Source organism: Seriola dumerili, unplaced genomic scaffold (genome assembly GCF_002260705.1).
Source record: "Seriola dumerili isolate Sdu_G_001 unplaced genomic scaffold, Sdu_1.0 BDQW01000190.1, whole genome shotgun sequence".
Lineage (NCBI taxonomy): Eukaryota > Metazoa > Chordata > Actinopteri > Carangiformes > Carangidae > Seriola > Seriola dumerili.
In genome coordinates this window covers 839,323-861,741 of record NW_019174445.1, presented here as the reverse complement: position 1 = coordinate 861,741, position 22,419 = coordinate 839,323, and the positions used below count along the sequence as shown (strand labels likewise).

General features: G+C 44.0%; 1 protein-coding gene across 2 annotated transcripts in view; it reads right to left on the bottom strand.

The window, feature by feature from the left end:
* Positions 1–198: 198 nt before the first annotated feature.
* mib2 (mindbomb E3 ubiquitin protein ligase 2) overlaps positions 199–22,419 on the bottom strand; it is a 47,432-nt gene continuing 25,211 nt past the window's right edge. For both annotated transcript variants that reach the window (XM_022753167.1, XM_022753168.1), the window contains 16 exons: positions 21,235–21,341; positions 19,907–20,101; positions 19,108–19,250; positions 17,432–17,539; positions 17,197–17,301; positions 15,849–16,011; positions 14,966–15,099; positions 14,162–14,310; positions 13,407–13,563; positions 11,942–12,096; positions 5,004–5,130; positions 4,565–4,825; positions 2,059–2,237; positions 1,734–1,927; positions 1,453–1,518; positions 199–494 (listed from right to left, as the gene is read on the bottom strand). In XM_022753167.1, coding sequence (XP_022608888.1) covers positions 253–494; positions 1,453–1,518; positions 1,734–1,927; positions 2,059–2,237; positions 4,565–4,825; positions 5,004–5,130; positions 11,942–12,096; positions 13,407–13,563; positions 14,162–14,310; positions 14,966–15,099; positions 15,849–16,011; positions 17,197–17,301; positions 17,432–17,539; positions 19,108–19,250; positions 19,907–20,101; positions 21,235–21,341 — 2,485 coding nt within the window. In that variant the 3' untranslated portion in view covers positions 199–252. The remainder of the gene's footprint in view (positions 495–1,452; positions 1,519–1,733; positions 1,928–2,058; positions 2,238–4,564; positions 4,826–5,003; positions 5,131–11,941; positions 12,097–13,406; positions 13,564–14,161; positions 14,311–14,965; positions 15,100–15,848; positions 16,012–17,196; positions 17,302–17,431; positions 17,540–19,107; positions 19,251–19,906; positions 20,102–21,234; positions 21,342–22,419) is intronic.

Here is a 22,419-nt window from a genome sequence, read left to right as displayed (position 1 = left end):
CGAGTTCCCGCCGGCGCTGCTCCAGAGGGAACCACTCGAAACGTAACAAACTGGACTCTCAGCGACGTAACACAGCGTCTCATCGTAAAGCAACATGGGCTGAGTGAGTACTTGGGTGGGGTGGGAATGAGCAGGAGGGTGCGACAGGTCACTGAGTCTTCTTCCCAGAGTTAACAGCTGAACACCCCCATCCCCATCCTCACTTCTCTCCAAACTCCCCTCCGACGTGAAGAGCTGAGAGGACAGAGAGGCTCAGACGAACAGCTGGATCCGCTCGCGGATGGTCTGCCGGCAGATGGGGCAGGTCTTGAGCGCAGCGCTGCAGTCGATGCAGGAGGCGTGTCCGCACTGGAAGACCAGTTTGATGTGGTTGTCGATGCAGATGGGGCAGGTGATACGCTCCTCCATCTGACGGTAGCGCGACTGCAGCTGCTCCAGCAGGTTGTGCTGCTCCGAGTTCTCATTGCCAGGACTGCAATCCACCTCTGTTTGGTCTGCGGGGAGGAGGAGGAGGAGGAGGGGGGAGACATTCAATGAGGAACTGAATTTACAGACTTAGACAATAACTGTAGGTTATTGCTTTGTGACGTTAACAGAAGTGAAATTCATGCACGCTATGCAGTCTAATACAAGCTCACACTGTCCTGCTGTGTCACTGTGCTGCTGGAGCAAAGATGGCTGTGTACAAGAGAAACTACAACATGCCTCTAAATGTCACTGGTGGCTTGTTCCCGACAGAAACGTGCTTTAATCCACCATCCAGAGCCGTGTCTTTGACTGTTTCTGCTCTCTCTGGGTAGAGTAGGGGCTTCTTGCAGAACCGCAGGCTGCAGTTTCAGGACACTAGTTTTTTGTGACCGGACCACAGATGGACGCGTACGACAGCTCTTGGAAATATCATAGCAGTAGCCAAATAATTACTTTATTAATTTTACAATAAAATTATCTATTATCAATAATACACAATCGTGGTCCGGAAACTGCAGCCTCCTGTCAGCTGCTGCAGGAACATAATCTCATATATCTCATATATTAGCAACATTAAACTACTAAATTGAAAGAAATTTGTATTAAATTAGTATCAATGTTGTTTTCTTTCATCTTTCATCTCCAGGGAAGAGGAGCTGAGGGACAGAGATCCTGCCACTCATGCACTGAACCTCACTGAGTATTGAAGTATCTGATCAAGATCTAGTGATGGCAAAAGGCCATAGCATAAGATTCCATCTTTATTTTATCTGATAATTACCTTATTATGCTAATTAAACAATTAAACTGCCACCATAAGACAGGAAGTAGTATTTGGGCGGAATAACCCCACTTGGTAGACTTTGCGATCTAGGCTCCTAGAAAATGCAACTGTATGTCAGTTTAAAAATCACAGAAACTCATGAATGAACATCAGGTAACAGTAAAACGTTTAGACGGTACATGCAGATGAATCTTTCTCACCTTGTCTAATTTTCTTGGTGATTGTAACTTGGCATTTGATGCATTTCTTCATTCGATGGGCGCATTCTGTTCAGACGAGGAGCAGGTCAGTAAAGACACAAGAAATACAAACATAACAAAAAGCAGCTGTAAAGACTTTGTCCACATTATTTAACAATATGAGACTGTAGAAAACTATTTATGGGCTCATTTAGTAACTTATTTTCTATTTGTTTTGCTCATTTTCTATCTTTATTTTCATGGTTCACTGAGTGTTATCTGTGACCTCCTTTCAAACCCACCTTCACAGGCCACGCTGTGCTGGCAGGGGCAGAACAGAACCAGCAGAGCCAGCTCGGAGCAGATGAGGCATTCGCTGGGCCCCGGCGGCGTGGGAAGAACCAGGTTGGTCATGGTGTTGGGCGTAGTGTGGACCCGCCGCAGGCTGGCGCTGCTCAGGCCCTGTCCGCATGTGATGGCCTGCAGACGCTGCAACCTGACACACAACACACAAAACCGAATGATTCCCGCACAGCGAAACTTCCTCTTCGGTCGACTTTTCTTCATCTGCATATAAACGATATTCATCAACGAACATATTTCATAAAATACGCATCATACACCTACCTGTGCTTCTCAGAGAAGCTCTTGATGAGCTGCAGCATGGTGCTGTCTGCCACCAGGTCCAGAGGACTCTTGCCCTTGTGGTTGGCGTAGCTGATGTCGGCGCCTTCCTGTGCTAGAAAACAAGCCATAGCTGCTCCGACGCTCAGCTCCGTGTTCCCCAGAAGACCCGACGCGCTCAGCTGTGGAGACACATGATGGAGTATGTTGGAGTTAATGATTATTAAGCAGAGCCTTCTCTACATAAGGCTTAGAGTAGAACCTGAGTTTGGGACACAGCTGATTATGAAAAACAAAAGATGTAGCTGAAGTAAAACCAGTGCGATGCAGCTAACACAGATTCACAACCCCAAATCTAATCAGCAGCGAAGAACTCCCCGATAACTCATCTGCTGACGGTGGACAAAGCCGCCCTGAGCACTTAAGTCTAACCACCTTCAAGGCTGCGAGTGTGTGTGTGTGTGTGTGTGTGTGTGTGTGTGTGTGTGCTGGCTTGGCAGGCTCCCAGGGTGTTGAGTGGAGCTGCAGTGTTTGCGGTCATGTAGACTGGAGAGGACGTTCTTCACCGGCGCACTGATATCAGCACCGACGGGTGTTAACGGTGTTTAAAGCGCCCGTATAAAAAGTCGAGGCGTTTTAACGAGGATTATAGAATGAACGAGTTCTTGTGCGTTAGTGGCTCCGAAAACATGAAGCAGATTAAAAAAGAGAGAAGCTGGGACGTTGTAATTGTGATCCCCTTTAGCAGGTGGACACAGTGACAGTGTGGAGGAAACCTTCAGCAGGTGTTTAAAGCTGCACTGATCAATATTTTTATCAATCGATATTTAGTTTTCACCTTGTCCGTCCGTCCCGTTTTCGAGGACACAACATCTCAGTAGTGCCTTGACAGAACGTCTTCAAATTTGGCACAAACATTCACTTGGACTCAGGGGTGAACTGATTAGATTTTGGTGGCTACAGGTCAAAGGTCAAGGTTGCGATGACCTCACAAAACACGTTTTTGACCATAAATCACAAATTCATTCATTAATTATGACACAATTAAACTGAATAGTCTATAAGGATAAGATGAAGTGATGATATTTTATATCTAAATGGTCAAAGGTCAATTTCACTGTGATGTCATAATGTTCTGCAAAAACACTTCTGGCCATTATTTAATGCTGTAACTCAGGACGTTACAGCACGAGTTCCTGCGGGTTGACTGGTTGGTGGAGGGATACGACTGTGAGGCGGTGATTCTAGTTTTTATTCATTTTTATTGTCTCTCAGCAGCTGATAAACCGAGTGCGTGACCCGGCAGATGGCCCCCCCCCCCCCCGAGGTTTGCTGTTCAATAACACGTTCACCATAAAGACTTCACGAGGTGATGATCTGTCAGTGATTTGTTTACAGCTTGGCAAAAAAAAAATCAATATCGCCAGTTTAATGTGACCAAACTGTCATGGATCGCCAGACGCAGCATTCGCTTTCATTAATGAATATTCAAACTGCCATAGGTGGTCGTTGTTGTTGTTGTTGTTGTTGACAGCAGTCATGATACACGGACTCTTCCCTCCACAAAATGGCTTTAGAGAGAGAAAATGACGACGATTCAAAATGTCAATGTTAAAAGACCCGAGGACTCGGTCAGTAATTTCAGTGTCTTTGAGGATGAATAACTCCACACGGTTTCTTTTATACTCCCTGGATTAATGGAGCGCCGTCCTCTGGAGGAAAACAACATGTTTACACCGCGCTCCTAAAATTCATCACAGAAATCTTAACTGGAGCTTCATCTCTGTCAAATCTGTACTGCCACACTGAGAGGGCCCTCCCCCACCCCCTCCTCTTCCCCTTCATTACACCATCGCTTCGTCTTTTGCCAGTACGTTCTTTTAAAGCTGCACCTCGGGATTAAAGCCGAAGAATGAAGTAATCTCTATTTCAAAGAACAAAATAAAAAATCCTAAAAGGTTAAAACTCATGTGGTTATTAAGATCTAAGACTCTGTTTTCAGCTTGTGTGTTTCCGGAAAAAAACAACCTCTTAACCCCTCCCTCCTGCTCTCTTTACACAATCAACCCCCGCTTTAATGTCTTCCTGTCTGACTCACTCCTTCTCCCTCCTCTTACCTTCCATTCCACCTTCCTCCTTCACACTATTAATCCCTCCTCCCACCTTCAGTCTTAATTCACTTACTTTATTTATTAAGCCACCATTTCTCCCTGCGTCATCTTTACTTTCAACATCTGGAACATTCATCTGCCCGTTTATCATGGTCAAAGAAACGTGAAGGTGTTTCGACCATCTCCTCGTTCACGCACAAAGACATTAAAGTGTTCCCGCCCTCAGTGTGACATCAAAGGAAAATGGCCACCGTGTGAATATGGTCTATTTGAAAACTGATTATTTTGAAAATCATTTTCTTGCTCTTGATTTAACTAATTGCTCCCCCTAGGAGAAACGTTAAGTCTTTAGAATAAAAAAATAAGTCGCCAACATGCCACTTCCCCTCCAGCCTCACCCTGCAGTAGAGCGACGTGGAGGCACAGCCCTCGCTGCTCTCCTCCGTGCTGCTGGTTCCCACGGTGGGGCTGAGCATAACATTGGCCAGCTGCGGGCGGAGGAGGGCCACGTGCATGGCCGTGTCCCCGTCCTCGTCCTCCATGTTGACGTCGGCGCCCTCGGCAACCAGCAGCTGCACCAGGTCGGTGTGGCCCTGCGTGACCGCCAGCTGCAGCGGCGTCTGGTTGCGGTTGTTGCGGATATTGATGTCGCAGCGACCCTGTGGAGGAGGAGGTAGAAGAAAAATAACATTTAAATTCCCCACCAGAAAATTAAAAGTCGCATTAAATGTTAAATTAAATGTGTAAAAAAAAAATGGTGGTTGCATACTCCTGTTGTGTTTTAGTATAAAAATAAAGACAGAAAGAACGATGATGGAGAAGGAGAAGACACCTCACCTCCTTGATGAGGATCTCGGCAACGTCTCTGTGGTTGTTGAGGGAGGCCAGATGCACCGCGGAGAAGCCGTCCTCCTTCTTAACGTCCACCAGCTGCCGTGCTCGACCCAGGATCTTCTCTGTGGCCCTGCGGCCGGGACAAACAACACGAGACTCAGTCAGCCGGGGTGCACAACAGCCCTCACAGCTTCGATTAAGAACACTTAATATAATGTGTAATAGCTGCTCCGCTGCTTTTTTATCGTCTCACACACTTGAACTAATTGCAGGCTGCTGCAGCATGAACGCAACGTGAACCTGTCGGAGTATGAGGCTCATCCTGGGTCACGCTGCACTCGACAGAGACGCAGCTGTTGACTGTTAATAAGACAGGAAAACACTGAGGCACCACAGGCAGCCGGTCTGCACTAAATATAGTCAAGTGACCTCCTGATGTGGCTGCAGCTCTGCCCTTCCCACAGCGTGGCATCTAAACTGTTGCTTTAAACCTTAAAGCTCACCGTCATATTCAGTGTTTACTACAGAGTAATAAGACAACGTCTAACACGACTGAGGACATTAAACGCATCATCTGTCAAGGTCATAAATGTGAACTGTCTTCTTAGGCTTCCATTTAGTTTTCTGGGTCACAGCCTGTTGTCTTCAACGTGAGGTCGACATAGTTCAGCTGCAGATCATTATTTGGTGAGGTGAGACTATTAGAACTTTTTTTTTTGTGATTCATGCAGCAGGACGGCGCTGCAGAGCCGGGCCAGGCAGCACCGTCGCCTCGTCCTCTGCTCTGCAGCCGAGTTTGCTTCATGACGTGTGAAATTGAAGCTGACAGCGTCGGTAGGCGCCCAGGACGCCGGCTCTGCCGCCACGGAGGCTTCAGTGTGACGTGACCCTAACTTTCTGTGGATTTTAACGTGCGCTCGGCAGGATTGTAACGCGTGTGAACCCTGCTGTCGCTCAAGTTGATAGATGATGCTGTGTTTTCAACAGGAAGCATACGGATGATGGACAGCACACTGACTGAGGCTTATTGTTCCCTGCTTTACATTCACTGCTCGACTCCGTCACCGCACAGACGGACAGCTCAGGATGTAAACAGGATGCACAACCGATGAGTTACCAATAAATATGATATCAATCTAAGATAGTTCATAGCCCATCCAGCCATAAAAAGCTTATTACTGCACAACAGAACACGATCATAACAGCAATAAACAATCAACACATACAACAGGGAGCAAAGAATGTCCAGAGAACAGGAAGGAATTTGATGATGATGATGATGATGATTAATTAATAATTCTTAATAATTAATAATATTGATAAATCTCTTTACCTAAGACCAACTTGGAACCATCCTTCTTCCAGCTACTAAAAATATAATGTAATTATTTTTCTAATGTTTTCATTTTTCTTATTTTCTAGATTTATTTGCTTTTCATTCTCTTACTATTGTCATGCATTTATTGCTACAGCGTGTTTACAGTATTTATATGTGTTTGAATGTATTGATTGTATTGATTTGTCTTCTGCACATCATTGATCAAACTATTAGATATGGTTGCAATATGCTTTAGGGAAGATACGTACATCACTGGTGTGAATATGTATCTACCTTTTATGTTAAGATGGTGATAAATAAATAAACAAATAAACAAATAAATAAAACAAATCTCTACCTGAATTGTTCGGCTTTGAAATCCTGCTTTCTTAAGACACCGTAGTTGTTTATAAAGAGAATTTATAAATTAACTATTATTCCATCAATAAATACTTCAGCTTTTAAAATTAACTTACAAAAACAGCACAAAACACTCAATAAATACATTTATTAATTCATGAATAAATAATAGAAAGTGAAAAACCAGAATTGAAAAGGCATTTTAAAAACTACTTTTCCTCTTCCTGTTAGCTAATCAATTAGCTTAGTCATTTAGCCTTTCTATGACAGGGTTAGGGTTAGGGTTGGGCCTTCAGTGCTGGTAAGACCCGATACGACTGGTTAGCTCTCCAACCAATCAGGGAGCTTGTTCCACCTCATGACCCATGAATCCAATGGGGATTGTTTAGCCTGGTTATGAATGGAGAAGCTAAATGACTAAGCTAATCAATTAGCTAACAGGAAAAGGAAAAGCAGCTGGAAAAGGGAAATGGAAATTCCCCTTTCAAAACTGCCTTTTCAAATAGTTTGTCAAATTCTATTATTTAATTAGAATGAATAAATGTATTTATAAATGGTTTATTTATGATGTTTCTGTAATCTGTTTTTAAATCTAATGTATTAATGTATTAATGGATTAATCATTCATTTATAAAATATTTTTACAATTCCTATTTTTAATGCCTATTAAAATATAAAACTGACATCCCTGGTCCTCCATATTTCCCTCACTGAGGAAACAAGAGCTCAGTTAAAACACTTAATCTGTGACTTCAAGGATCCGTCTGGAAGCTTGAGTTCAGTCTGTTTACGACCTCAGACACCTGACGACAGAATCATGGACTCACTCTCCTGAATGGTGCATCTCATCTCTACTGTGTCACACTGTGTGAACGCTCTCAGCTCTCGTGGAGGGAACATGAGACATGCAATTATTTTTGAGCAGGGAACAGGGACAGTTTTAATGCAGCTTTAATTATGATAACTTACAAATTAGCACGTTTACAGGCTCATTAACAGCACATCGCAGAAACATTTTAAACGTATCACTGAGCTGCTTTTCGTTTTCTTTTTTCTTTTTTTTTTTTTAACGTGTGGTCACGTGTGGTCGGGATCTCCTCTGGGTGTGTTATTAAGGATGAAGGCTGTTAAGGAGACGCTGAGTTGGAGGTCATTGGTACCTGCAATGCAGCTGTGTGTGTGTGTGTGTGTGTGTGTGTGTGTGTGTGTGTGTGTGTGTGTGTGTGTGTGTGTGTGTGTGTGTGTGTGTGTGGGGTGGAGGTATTGATAGGAGGAAATAGTGTCCCTGCTCCAGAGCGCCTTCGTTAGCTCAAAGCGCTCGCCCTCGCCGCTCTGAAGGAGCCTCTCACATTAGATAACAGCCATGTCAGTTGTGTCACTTCTGTACCCACAATGCCTCACTCCTCCGTATCATTTCCATAATCGTTACTCCTGTGTGTTCATGAATATTCAGACGTTTTTAGGCAGTTTTTGTACAAACACGCCTTCACACACACAACAACCAGAGGCCATCTTGGGAAAGCTGCTGGTAATGACTTTTCTGGAGGCTGAAGTCATCTTTGGTTATTTTCGGGGGGTTTACATCACACTTGTTTTTAACTTGACTCTTTGGTAAAAGCAGAAGGAATGTACCATGACCAGTACAAACTCTGGAAAATGAAAAAAAGGAATGAAAAGAAAGGATTCTGATGAACAATCAGTGTGTTCTGAAATATATCTCAGTTTACGCTGAACGACAGGAGCAACAGGAAGAATAGAAGAAATAGTTGGGAACAAAAGCGACCTGGTGAAAGAGAGGAGAAAACAAAGAAGCTACGAGGAGCGCTCGTTCTTCTCCAGTAAATACAGTAAACAGACCGACCATCCTGTACATCCATTTACTTCTTCTGTCGCGCTGAACCCCCCCCCCCACAATAAAAAATCTGGCCTCTTGCCTCGTCTCATTTCTTTCCCAGGACTGTTTGTGAACTTGGCCTCTAGCCCTCTTTTTCCATTTCCTCACAATAAATAAATACTCTAATAAACAAAACATTCTCCTCTTTCTGTCACTAAAAAACAACTGAGGGTCCCAGCTGCTCGGAGGGGACTCCACACAGAGAACCATATATACTTTTATGCATGGTTCATCAATTTAACAACCAGAGGAAAAAACACAGAGGTTACAAATCAGACTTCTGTGCTAATAAAAACCCATTAAAATAATATTAATCTTTAATTCACTCCACAAAGTTTAAAGTCAAACTCAATCTGATTCAAACTGGAGGTTAAAATTTGCATTAAAGCCAAAACAAAGTGGGAGAACATACAGAGAAGGCGCTGCAGCGGGCCTGTGTCAGTGTGCTGTAGGCCTGCGCGGTGATATATGAATGAACTGCTGATCCTTGAACACTGTAAATCCTGTGTCTCTAGTTTTTGGCGCAGCGGCTGATGTCAGGCTAAATGAATGCCGGGGAGTGCGGCCCCCCGAAAAACTCCCAGCGCTGCACATATGACACTTGCCAGAACAGATCGGACGTTTTATTAAATGACCGTCTGCCGCAGCGTCTTTCCTCTCTCGCTTGCTCCGTCGACATTCATCCACATGTTACGCTCGTGTTCGGGGGCGTCCCGAACTCAGATTATTTCTTTTTTTTTGTGGGATGGTTTCTCAGACGTGGGGTGGGTGAGGGGGAGACTGATGAAGGGAATGTGGGTCACTGGAAGGTGAAGTCAGGAGGTCAGACATTAACACTTCAAAGCTTTTCTTTGATGAGGAAAACGGACTGATGTGTGCTCGGTTTTAGTTTAGTACTTAACTGATGGCATAAGAAGATGATGGAAAGACTGTGGTAATCTACTCACAGCCTGAAAATCTTTACTGATGACAATAACAGCGAACCCACACTTTGGAATAATAATCTCTAATTGAACTAATTGTGTGGCATCGCTTAAGGGAGGGGGATTTTTCTTCTTTTGTTTTTTTGGTGAAGCTGGTGTTTTTCATTCTTGCTTCCTCTCCTTTATGGCACCTCTTTAAAAAAGGAGCCGGGGACAATTTTCCATTACATGGTTTTGTTATAATTTGGGATGGAAAGTTCAGATGAGGTTGTAAAAGCCCTGGAGCAAAGAAGCAGGAACCTCACCACGGTCAGGAAGACTCAGTACACTGTAAAAAATATCAAGTCAGACTCAATATTTGATTCATTTTTCACACAAAGGTGGAAAAAAAAAAAAATTTCTTGATGTCAGTACAGTCATCTATCAAACGTTCAAGTCTGTCGGCATGAAAAATAACAATTTATGTGTAAATAATGTGAATAAATCTCCTGTTAAGGTGGTTTATGAGGCTCTGCACAGTAATGAATGAAATCTACTGCTGAAAACAGTTGGGAAATAAATATTCTAAATTGTATAAATGATGCACAACCGAAATAGTCTTTGATTATCATCTGCGACAGATTGCACAACTGTAGAGAAAGGTTTAAAGTAGAGGGTGACTGAGATTAATGACAGTATAATACATTATATAATTTGTATTGCAGTAATATATCACATTTATGTTTTAAATTTTTCAATAGCATCATCTTAATAATAATAATAAGCTTTAGCTGTAGAGCACTTTTCATACGAGGGATGTAACTCAAAGTGCTTTACAATAAAAACATGAACTAGTAAAGGAAAATAAAGAACAATGGAAGGACAATGATTTTAAAATAGATTCAGACTTCTACTGAGAACTGTGCTCAGTTCTAAAAGAGGAAACCACTGTACGGAGGTAGATTTGTGTCGACAATCCATGTGTAAATATGTGATTGGCTGCCGATGAGGCCATTTCCGCTTTTCAAAGTAAGAGCACACAGTCTTTTATGACGCCAAGACACAGTGACACAACCTGAGTACTGTCGGTCTGCCACACTGATTAGAGTTTGTTTGGATCTCTGTCCTCTATTGAATCCCACATATGCATCACTTATAACCAGACTAAATGTGGTTTGTGGAGAATTTGGAGGACGAGTTGATGTGCAGAAGTAAACGTTGCTGCATTTTTTCGCCTGATATCGACTGCGAGGCGGCTGACAGAGGCGCAGGCTGTGTGGGAGATGAGCTCTGTATTTGTAACGGATAGCGCTGAGAGTTGACCTTTGACTCCTCATCTGAACACACGGGGAGAGATTCCCACACACACGCCCATAGACACATGAGAACGACCGAGCTGAGGAAAAGGAGCGGACATGAGAACTGGATTTTGTCCTCTATTGACACATAGTTGGATTTATTTGGTGAACACACACTTGATGACAAACTAGATTTGGGGAATGCACACGTGGAAACTGTGGCATTGTCCATAGAGAGTGTCATTAGGTAATCATTACCATTAACTCAAACTAATGCTGCTTTGTTCTCACAACAACCCTTTTGACCACATTTTCCATTATTGTCATTATTTACAATCACTCATTATGGTAAGTCACATGTGAAAGGCCGAATGTTTACAAATCCCCCTACAATGAAAACCAAGTGTTTAACCTTGTTATCATGATGTTTTTATATAATACAGACACATGATGAGTGAAATAATCATCAACACCATGAATGAGTGTTTCCACCTTGAACTGCAGTGAACCAGTGACTCATAAACACAGATTCAGACAGCCAGGGTTTCATACGTCACAAACCTAAGAAACCAATCCTGTCAACTTGTGGGGACGGGGGGCGGGGCTAAATAAACCTGACACTGTGTCAGTACAGAGAGAGAGCGAGAGAGAGAGAGAGTTAGCATTAGCACAACTGCTAACACCGTGTCAGCCACTGCCAGTTACAAATCCTGCGCTAACCGTTCTGAAAAGATGCTAACTAGCTAATCGTTCTGAAAAGATGCTAACTAGCTAATCGTTCTGAAAAGATGCTAACTAGCTAACCGCTCTGACCCGTCTGCTAGTCTCTGGTTCTGGTCTCCACAGACTCCTCCTCTGAGTCTGGGTCTGACTGAGGCTCAAACATGTGGCTGAGTCTCTCTGATGTTTCCTCCTCTCACCATCTTGATGCTCTCTGCTCTTTCACCTGTCCACCTGGAGCCAGCAGGTGGTGGGCGGGGCTCAAGGCTCAATCAGGAAGTGAGAGGAGATGACCTCACACAGTTTTTTATTTTTTTTTATTTTTTTTACTTTTTATATGTGGAAACCATGTTAAAGTAAATATTAATCATTTTTACTAAGTTTAAAACGTGTCTGGAGAGAAACTTCAAGCCTTTGTAAAAATTCAATAATATAATAATAATACTCACAGTTTGTTTCCTTTGAGGGCGGCGTGGTGCAGCAGGTTGAAGCCTCTGTGGTTCTGCTGAGTGAAGTCAATGTTGGGCACCACAACCAGGATCTCGATGATATTGCGGAAATCTTTAGCGATGGCGTCATGGAGAGGCGTGTCCCCGTATGAATCCTGAGTGGGGGATAAAGAAAACAAAGATGAACATGCAGCACAGTGAGCGAGGTTGTTCCATGCATTCAAATTGGTGCTGCAGGTTTTTTTTTTCTTGTGAAATGTTCAAAACAGCATCATTAACCCTTGAATCTCTACACTAGAATATCTTTATATCACAAAGGTGTTGATCTGTAAACTTAACATGATTTTATCCACTACAGTTTGTTGTAATCCTGTTTTTTTTATTATAACATGTTCTTAATCATTTTGTTTCTAGTCAAATAAATAAAAAAACAACACACACAAACAGTCCACATTTCCCGCACACAAAACAAACTCCGGTCTGGCGTATTTTTGGCTGAGCAGTCTCACTGCTCAAGCAGAACAAAATTAGTTAGCTAGTGGATTCTGGGGCTGGTTGCAGGCAAGTTAGACCGTCTGAAAAATGCCCTTAAAAGAGAAACTAAACTGCCTTAATGAGGCTGAGGGCCGGAGTGAAGCAGGGCCACAGTCGAACACCAGGACAAGTTTGAATGTGTGTGTTTACAGCTGAGTGAAAGGGCAGTGTGTGTGTGTGTGTGTGTGTGTGTGTGTGTGTGTTGTGATATGTGCCAGAGAGGTTTGGCTTATTGCTGCCCAGATGTTCAGTCAGTGGTTAAACCTCAGTCAGTGGCTACATGTTAGACATGAACTCACTCTGTAATCAGTCCTGTTGGCCTGAGACGAGTATTTCATGTTTTTACTGAGGATGTTTCCTTAGAAATATATTTAAAAAATACACGTTTGGGACAAAATAAGGATAAAACTGGAGTGTAGTGGTACAGTGTGTATGATAGATAGATAGATAGATAGATAGATAGATAGATAGATAGATAGATAGATAGATAGATAGATAGATAGATAGATAGATACTTTATTTATCCCCTAGGGGAAATTCATGATATATTTATGAGGTGTATTCTTTTATACGGCACAACATATTTGTATGGGCTACACATATATTTCAAATATATTTCAATCCAATATCTAATAGGTTCTATATATAATTTTTACATATGTGCTTTTATTTCCATATATGACATTGTGATCCATGGATTAAAAACACAGGTGTAGGTGAGAGCATGAACTGTCTCTCATCACAGCTGGCTAATCATTTCATGTTTACAAAGCCTAACTCTGCTGTTCGCTACTAAACCTGGCACAGAGCTGGTTCCCACTTGTTCTTTATGCCACAGTGCAGAATCAAAGAAGACCAGTGGATGTGGTAAAACAAGACGGACAATAAGGAATGAATGTGAATCAGTCATTAACAGTGGAGGTCCTCTCACCTGGAGATTGACATCAGCCGAGTGTTCGGTCAGCACTCGCACCACGTCAGTGAAGCCCTTGTTGACAGCGATGTGGAGCGCCGTGCACATGGAGTTGTTCAGGAGGTTGACATTCGCCCCCTTGCTCAACAGCAGCCGTGCGATCTCTGCCTGATTGCTAAACGGTGGAGACGGCACAAACAGAGAGAGATTAATCCTTTCCTGTGCTTCGTTTGATGTAGAGTGATTCCACCTGTGTTTTGAATTAAGCTAATAAAAAACAGGGTATGAAATCTCACATGAAAGCCCACTGGGAAGCTACACACAGCTCCAGGGTTGCGTGATAACTTAAACCGCTGCAGCAGGATATCAGCAACACAAAGTTATTATTCTTATTCTTCTTATTATTATTATTGTCAAAAGCTGGACTTCCTGAGCGTGTGTTAATGTGGTTGAGAGGAGGAGATGTGGCCGACTGATTAGGCAACACTTTAATGCCGTCACTGCTGTGAATGGATTATCACATTACATGGGAAGAGACAGGCCGGAGCTCTGCTGTACATCTGTCAGACCAGGTTTCTAGAGCTGCACCTGACTGTGAACTCAAGCACTGTGAGTGTGTGTGTGTGTGTGTGTGAGAGAGAGAGAGAGAGTCACCTTTGTATTCTGAAATCTGTGTATGTATGCAAGAAAACTGAGAGTGTGTGTGTGTGTGTGTGTGTGCGTGTGTGTGTGTGTGTGTGCGTGTGTGTGTGTGTGTGTGTGTGCGTGCTCACCCGAAGGCAGTGTAGTGTAATGCTGTGTCTCCGTCTTCATCCTTGACCTCGATGGAGCTGTTGGCCTGCAGCAGGGCCTTCACCACCTCCATGTGGCCCTGGTGAGCGGCCACCTGCAGCGCCGTCTTGCCCTGGTTCTTTATATCCACCTGCCAGGAACCAAAGAACGGTTGAAGATTCATCACAAAACAGCGGAGGCCTGGACACACCAACACACCCGAGCATAAGACTGACTGGAAATAATCTGAGCATGAACAACAACCAGCGTCATGCACCTGATACATAATCCTCACACGTTATGTAATTGTGGAGAAGCACGGAGACGTAGAAGTGCAAGTCGAGAAGAAAAATTACCAACCTTACTTTATATTGTAATTGTTTTATCTGGTATATACATATATATAGATATATATATATATATATCTATATATATGTATGTGTGTTTTACATTATTTTCACATTTGTAGGTAGTAGCATCTCTGAATGTACCTAAGACTGAGAGGTCTTGGGAACCTTCACACCTGCGTCCACCTGAGACGGATGTGAATACCAGGTCTGAACAGAGACCCACGTTCTGGTGCTGCATTGTGGGATAGCAGCGCCGAGATAAGAAGAGAGAAACACTGGAGTGACGTGCAGTGTGAACATTTTAACAGTCCATTATTTCAGTCTTTAACTTCATCTGTATCCGGTCTCCTTATCCGGCTCACTAAGTTACTCTGGTCCTTAAATTCCCCGCCCTGGTGGAAGGAGCTCTTGGAAGGAGCAGTGGACTGCAGCAGAGAGAAGGAGTGCTGCACTAACCTTGTCAGGATATTTCTGCACCAATTCCCGCACTTTGTTGGCACTGCCGTGTGCTGCCTCGATGACCAACCGGCCGGGGTTGTCCTGCTCTGTGGACTGAGACAGCAGCTTCTCCAACACTGAGATGACAGTACCTGGGGAAGGGAGGGGGAGGGCAGGGTGGGGAGGGGGGGGGAGGGAGGGGGCAGACAAGAGAGACAAAGAGTCATTTAGTTTAATCAGTCAGATGTGAACACCAGGATTAGAAATGTTGTCGCAAAGACTTGCAGAAAGCGGAACAGCACCACAAAAGTCACACTGGTTAATGTTTGTCGAGGCTGAGCTCAATGAAAAAAACCACAGGAATGAGTCAAAATGTCCCTCCATGCAGCACAATCTGACCACACACACACACACGCACACACGCGCGCGCACACACACACACACACACGTCACTCTGATGTCACCCTCCCGTCCACCGAGGCGAACACATGCACAGAACGGACTTGGCCGCGATTATAGAGACTGCTGAGAACTTCTGACATGAAGACAAATGTCTGCTGAGCTGCCAGAGCCTCTGGCCGTCAACATGCAGGATCTGAGGACATGCTACAGAGAAGAACAGCTCAGGACATGGACACCCTGTCCACACAGCGCTGGAAAAGACAGACAGACAGACAGACAGACAGACAGACAGACAGACAGACAGACAGACAGACAGACAGACAGGGAATGGCTGTGACCAGTTGCAGCCTGTCGTATGTGAGAGCATGCAGGGCGGACACAGAGCTGAAACGAGGAGGGGGGGAGGGGGGACCAATGACTGCATGCAGAGGGAGGTGGGGGAGGAAGCTGGAGCTGGAGTGTTTGAGATGAAGCCCCCTCGTCACGGCAGACGCCTTACTTCCAGATTCGCTGGGGTTCTCGGCCGTCATGAGGTTGGCGTCCACCTCCACGGGCTGCGCCGAGAGGCACGCCGGATTGAACGTCCACGTCTGAACTCCGAACGCCACCCGCAGGTCGCCGTCTGCGTATACTTTCAACACCTTCCCGACCTGCCCGAGCACCTAGGACAAAAAGCAGTAAGTAAGATGGACTAGGCGTGGGCGGATCAGAGGGGGGGGGGGGGGACAGGGACAAATAAAGAAATAAAAAGTGGAAAAACTGTTTGTGTAACTTCATTTTTTAAGGAAAATAATCCGTCTGCAGTCGAGGAAGCGGCTCTGAACTCGAATACTTCCTGATGTTCAACCAATCTCTGTGAAGTAGGTCACTCTTCATTCAGAGGGATGTCTAAAGGCCTTTCTTTAGCAAGTGACACAGTTGATATCATGCACTCAGACAACGAGTAACCCGAAGCTACCAGAACACAGAGGTAGGACAAAGTCATCGCTCTGCACATCAAGAGTTAGTCCGGAGTCAAGAGCCACTTCAAAATAAAGCACAGTTGTTTATAAAATGTGAGAGTTAGAATAGTACATTTTCAGGAATCATAACTGTTTTGTTGTGTATTACGTACTGAACTTTTTATAATATTAAACGCACAGTCTATAACTTCTACCTCTCTCAATTAAAAACAATAACAAAAGACGGCGTGGGATCATGGGACCACCATTGCCATAAGCTCCTCCCGGTTTGGTTTCCCTCAGCGTCAGTGGTTCAGGAAATCAAACTGACCCAGTGATTCTAACCGCTAAAAAACACTGAGTGAAGCAGTTTGACATTTAAAGTCAGAGTCTGAGCGACGCTGTACGGAGGACAGAGACTGAGGGAAGAGTCGGAGCGGAGATTGATGCTAACCTTTGTCCTGATTGTTTCTCTGATAACTCATGAAACAGACGTTCAGCAGGTTTTACCAGCAGCTGAATGATGCGTCCTCCTCTCCAGAACAAACACACCAGGGGATTAAAACCAGTGGAAACACTCATGAAGCAGTTTCACTTTAAAAATCTGTCTCACATTTCCTCAGCTTGTTTCTCTGATAACTTCAGCTACCAAACTTTCCCTCCTGCTCACACAATGTGACCGGCTACCATCAGACCAAATTAAATCATCACAGTCGTCAGGAAAGTGAAGGTTTAAAGTCAGAGTGAAGTCACGCGTTTTTGTTGTTACAGTCAAAGGCGTGACTGAAGTCCACACCTCTGCAGGAGCATGGTGTTAACTGAGCATTGTTAGCTGAAGCTCAAACACCATGAAGAGTTAGTGTTATTTCTTATCATTATTATCATCATGAGGCTGAATGAGCATACAGGAGCCATGCTGTCTGTCCACTCTCCATGTCCGGCCTGCAGTCTCTTCACACTCTCCATGTCCTCCAGCACTCTCACCAGTTCACCCACTCCAAAAGTGTTCACCTGGGGGGGGGGGACACACACGGACACATTATTAACAAAGTGGATGAGCTGTTACGATCATCTGAAGCTGTGAACTGAGTGAGAACCTGCTGCAGGATCCTCTGGTACCAACTGATCTGAGGCTCAGTACCTTGGTGAGGGCCCCAGGATGGAAAGTCCAGCGGATGTTGTTGCTGTACTGGACTCTGACGTCTCCTCGATCAGTGATCCTATGAACGGTCCCGATCCGGCAAATGTACTGCAAACACAAACAGACTGTTTCACCCCGGGTCTCTCCCTCTGCATGGCTGTGACCTTAATGTTCCCTCCGGCAGCTGTGATTCCAGAGTCGGATGCTCTGCGTCTTTTCACTCTGTTGCACATCGACGTCCATCTGAGCCACTTATATAAATACTGTGTATGCCAGGTTCAAGAGCCGTGTGTGTGTTTTGACTGTGAGGCCGTGTATGTCTAAAGCATAAAAAATATGAACTGTGCACCCAGTGCAAAGAGTCCATGAGTACATACGCTTCAGGAAGTATTCAGACCCCCTCACTGTTCTGCACACTCGATGATTTAATGTGTCAGTAACTCATAATGACAAAGTGAAAACATTTTAAACAATATTTTTAACTTTTCTCTGGCTCCAGTCTCTGGTCAGTTGCTTCCTCTTTGCTTTAATTATCCTTGACATGTGTCTAGAACTTCACTGGAGCCAAACTGAATTGACGAGACAGAGTTTAGAGAGGCTCACACCTGGACTTGAGTGTTTAAGACACTTTCAGAAGTCCCTGAAGTCACTATAGACCCCTGTCCTCTCACAGCTGTCTCTGCAGAACCCTCTGATCTTTGAACAATCCCCACTGTGACTTCTTGGCTTCTGTACGCTGCCGCCCGTCGTCTGATTCTACAGGAATAGACGGATGTGATTCCTTCAAATCAATCGCAGTGGATCAATAATATCTTATATTATATGAGGCAGAAGAAAATGACTCTCACCTGGTAAATTTTGTCAAATCTGGAAACCTTTTCTGAGATATGTAACGAGAATCCTTAGTGTAAACGTGATTATAGGATATCGATCTGATGGACCCTGAGAACTAGGAAAGTCTCTCTCGAACTTAATTATTTACTTATCTACTTACTTTGTATGTGCGTGGGGGGAGAGGGGGGTTGTATTTGTTTTTGTGTGCTCATCATTTAAGAAATGCAATAAACAGAGATTTAAAAAACAAAAAACTATAGCTGTGGTCGGAGCTAAAGCTTTGAGAGTTCCCAGCAGCACACTGGTGTCAATAATGGCAGAGAGCAGCCAGAGAACACAGAGAAGAAAACCTGCTCCAAAGAGCATGAGAGCTGAGGGTGGGGGTCACAGTTCAGCTCAACAGTGACCTGAAGCAAAAAGCCAAGACAACACGAGTCAACACGAGTCTGACTGTCCTTGAGCGGAACCTGCCAAAGTCCAGACTTAAGATTCACAGCAGTTCAGACGCTTCTCATCCGATGTGACGGAGCCCGAGAGGATCTGCAGAGAGCAGCGAGATAAACTGCCCAAAGCCTGAAGAGACTCGCCCACGATGGAGCCAAAGGGGCTTTCACAATGTACTGAACAACTTTTGTTATTACAGATTTCAGTTCTTCATTTTTCATGAGTAAAAACAAGTTTTCACTTTGTCACTATGGGTCATTGAGGACAGACTGATCTATGACACAATAGAGCATTCAGAAAGGTGCGAATACTCCCACTGTACACGTTGTACTTCTGCATTATAGAGGAACTCAACAGAGAGTCTGTTGTCTCTCGGTCAGACGGGAAGACTTCAGTACCTCTGCCATTTTGGGGTTCCACCCTCCGTGACCCTCCTGCATCTGTCGCAGGATGTCCACCTCCAGGAGACACTTGACCTTGTCCCCCTGCTGGAAGGAGTGTCCGTCTGCACTCTCCTGGCGCTGCAGCTCCGCGTGCTCTCCTGGATCAACAGGTGTCAGTCAGCATCAACAACGAGGATCCGACTTGTGTTATAATAATAGTTTGGGTTTGAAATCAGTGTGTCATATTTACGTCTCTGTAATGTCTAAAAATGTCACATACAAATATCTGCAAACATTACAATGATAAAAAAGGAAACTTTGAGTGCTTTAAATAGTTCCTTCAGACAAAAGCTGTGTCGCAATTCAGGGGCCGAAACTAGACTGTCCCATTTCAAAGGCTCCTTCTTTTCCTGAGAAAAATCCCAAGATTCATTGCGCTCCGGTAATGAAAGCAAACACCACCGACAGTGAGCAAGAAGATTACACTTTTAAATGTCAGTGTTTTGTTTCAGCTCAGTTCAACAGCTCACAGGTACAACTGTTAAAAACCACGGACCTTAAAACCTCAAGCGTCTGTGAAAACAGGAGCCGTCTCATTTCGGTTCGGCCTCACCTTCGTAGACCACATCCCCCTGAATTGGGACACAGCTGAACTGTCACCCAATGATGTCTGATTAACGTCTTCCTACCTCACAAAAAAAAAAAAAAAAAGACTAGAATCTAAACCACAGTCTGATTTTTTCATGAAAGCAAATATCTGAGAAATAAACGTAAAGTAATTCAAACACTGGAAGCGGGACTCTGTGCGTCTTACCGAGCTTCGGTAGGTGGTCTTTGTAGTAGAAGCCTCCCTGGCCGTCGGACACGTACTTGAGGTCTACCTTGCCCTTGTGGCCCATTCGGTAGACATTAGTGGTGCCGTTAGACCAGGTGACACTGGCCACGCTGCGACCAGACTCTGTGTCCCAGCCGCGAATATCCACTACCTTCCCAACCTTACCCTCCCCGCCTACACACACACACAAATATGCAAAAAAACAGTAACGTATCAGCTCGTTAAAGAAAAAAAAATCAGGTTAGATAAAGAGAGAGGATTTTGTAAGAAAATATATGAAGTTCAAAATTCCCAAGCACAGTATTTGAGAGACGTGTGAGACAAATGAGATGAGACATTTTCCCTGACAAAACATATAAAAACACATTCAACATTTCACAGGATTGTTTCACATCCACACATCAGCTTTTTTTTTTTTTATGAGAGGAAAGAAAACCCTTGTTAAGTCATTAAAGTCCTCAAGCTGCCTCAGTCGATAACCACACCAGCTAAACCAGTGACCCGTTAAGACTACATCACGGAGGGCTGGGGGTATTTGTGAGCATGCTCAGAGCATCACGTATGCACTTACTGCACACACATTTAAGCCCGATGAGTGACTTAACCGGACCCCGGGGGGGCGTCGGTTTCAAAGACACCAAAAGGACATTTTGACTCATTCGCTCTCGCCCAGAAAAGGAAGCTGCGTTTTCTATTCTCAGAGACAACGATGACCAGGAGACAGAAAGACATATTATCATTCCCCTCTCCCCCCCCCCCAAAGGGAGCAGTCGAGGGTTTGCTGATGTGGAAGATTGTTTTCATTTACTATCTAAACTATTTCAAAACATCAGCCGACGCCGGGCCGCTTGTGTCTGAACAACAGCGTAGACCACAAGATGTGAAGCCGCAGGCGACACACAAACACACACTTTCTCAACACTTTCACCACAGACTGTGTTTGCAGTGAAGGAGCTTCTCAGTTTTTTCTTTTTTTTTTTGGCTGGAAGAAGAAAAACAAAAAAAGGACGTAAACATTACAGAACAAGGACTCGCACAGACGGACACAACATCTGTGGAACAGACTCCGATGAGTCACCGGCAACATAACTGCACACAGACACACGGTTATCAGGCGTTTCTCAGGTTAATGAGACGTGAGGTTAGAGCGCTGTGATGGTGGAACACTTTGAAGAGGCACGGCTCCATGCTCGAGCAGGTAGGGGGGCCTGTCGAGTTGGCAGCGCCAGGTTAGAGGAATGAAGCAGTCTCACCACACACACACACACACACACACACACACACACACACACACACACACTACTCACCGTCTTGGTTGCCCCAGTCCCAGTCAGGTCCACGAACAACTTTAACCCCCTGGAAGATTCCTTTAAGGATGATCCGCGGGAGGTTCTGCCTCGGCGCCAAGCTCACTCTGTGATAAGAGCACGGAGACACCGCTGAACAACTGGCAAAAAACCCCAACAACACACTTCCTGTCTTCATTATGAACCCTGGTTAAGAAAATGTTCAAATTTAACAGTTTCAATCTGTGACTGAGAAAACACCGAAAAAGAAAACAACATTTTGGAAAAATAAATGAAAAGTAAATACATTTTGTTTGCTGCATCTCTACATTTTATTTTAGGATTGATTCTATAATTGTTTTAATGAGATCCAGGGCCCCTCAACTTTGGAGTTACTTCCCTGTTTTATCTCATTTCATAACACATCCCTCATTTACAAAAGTATTCAGGTGTCAGTTACATCCTGTTTGCTTGAGATGTGTCACCTGTGGCCCAATATAATAATAAAATATATAATAAATAAAAAAAGATTTTATTGTGTGATGTCTTTTCAATCTCATTTACATTTTACTCTGATGTTTTATATTCGACTCATGTGAAGCACTTTGTTACTTGTATTATTATTATTTAGGACAGAATACAACGTACAGTTTTAAGGTTCCACATTGATAATCAGTTAATCATTAAAATCTTATGAAATACAAATAAACAACATTTGCTGCACGACCCACGTTCACTTGGTGCATGAATCATGAACCAAGTGAACAAAATACTGTTGTCAAACAACATTCAATAAACAGATGGACAAAAAGAACAAAATCCAACAGATTAATACTGTTGATATTAGCGGTATCATGAAGAACACACATTTACACATTTAATATTTATCACCAAAACACACGAGTATCATAACATGTTGCACCCGTTTCCAGCCTGAGGATAATCTTTCTTTAAATTGTTTTGACACCTGAGTGGTTCACCTCAGTTTTCTTCTCTCTCTCATCAGCAGTGATTTCTACAGAGCTCGCTCCCTGCTGCATCTGCCGGTCGAACACGACACACAGGCACATGCTGACACTGATCTATTGATCCAGCCTCTAACAACCGCACGCTGAAGTCAACAAGTCAAACCCTCGTTGACTTCCACTCTCACATCAAACTATCAATGCTGATACTGATATGTCTCCTGGCTCCGCCGCCTGGCAG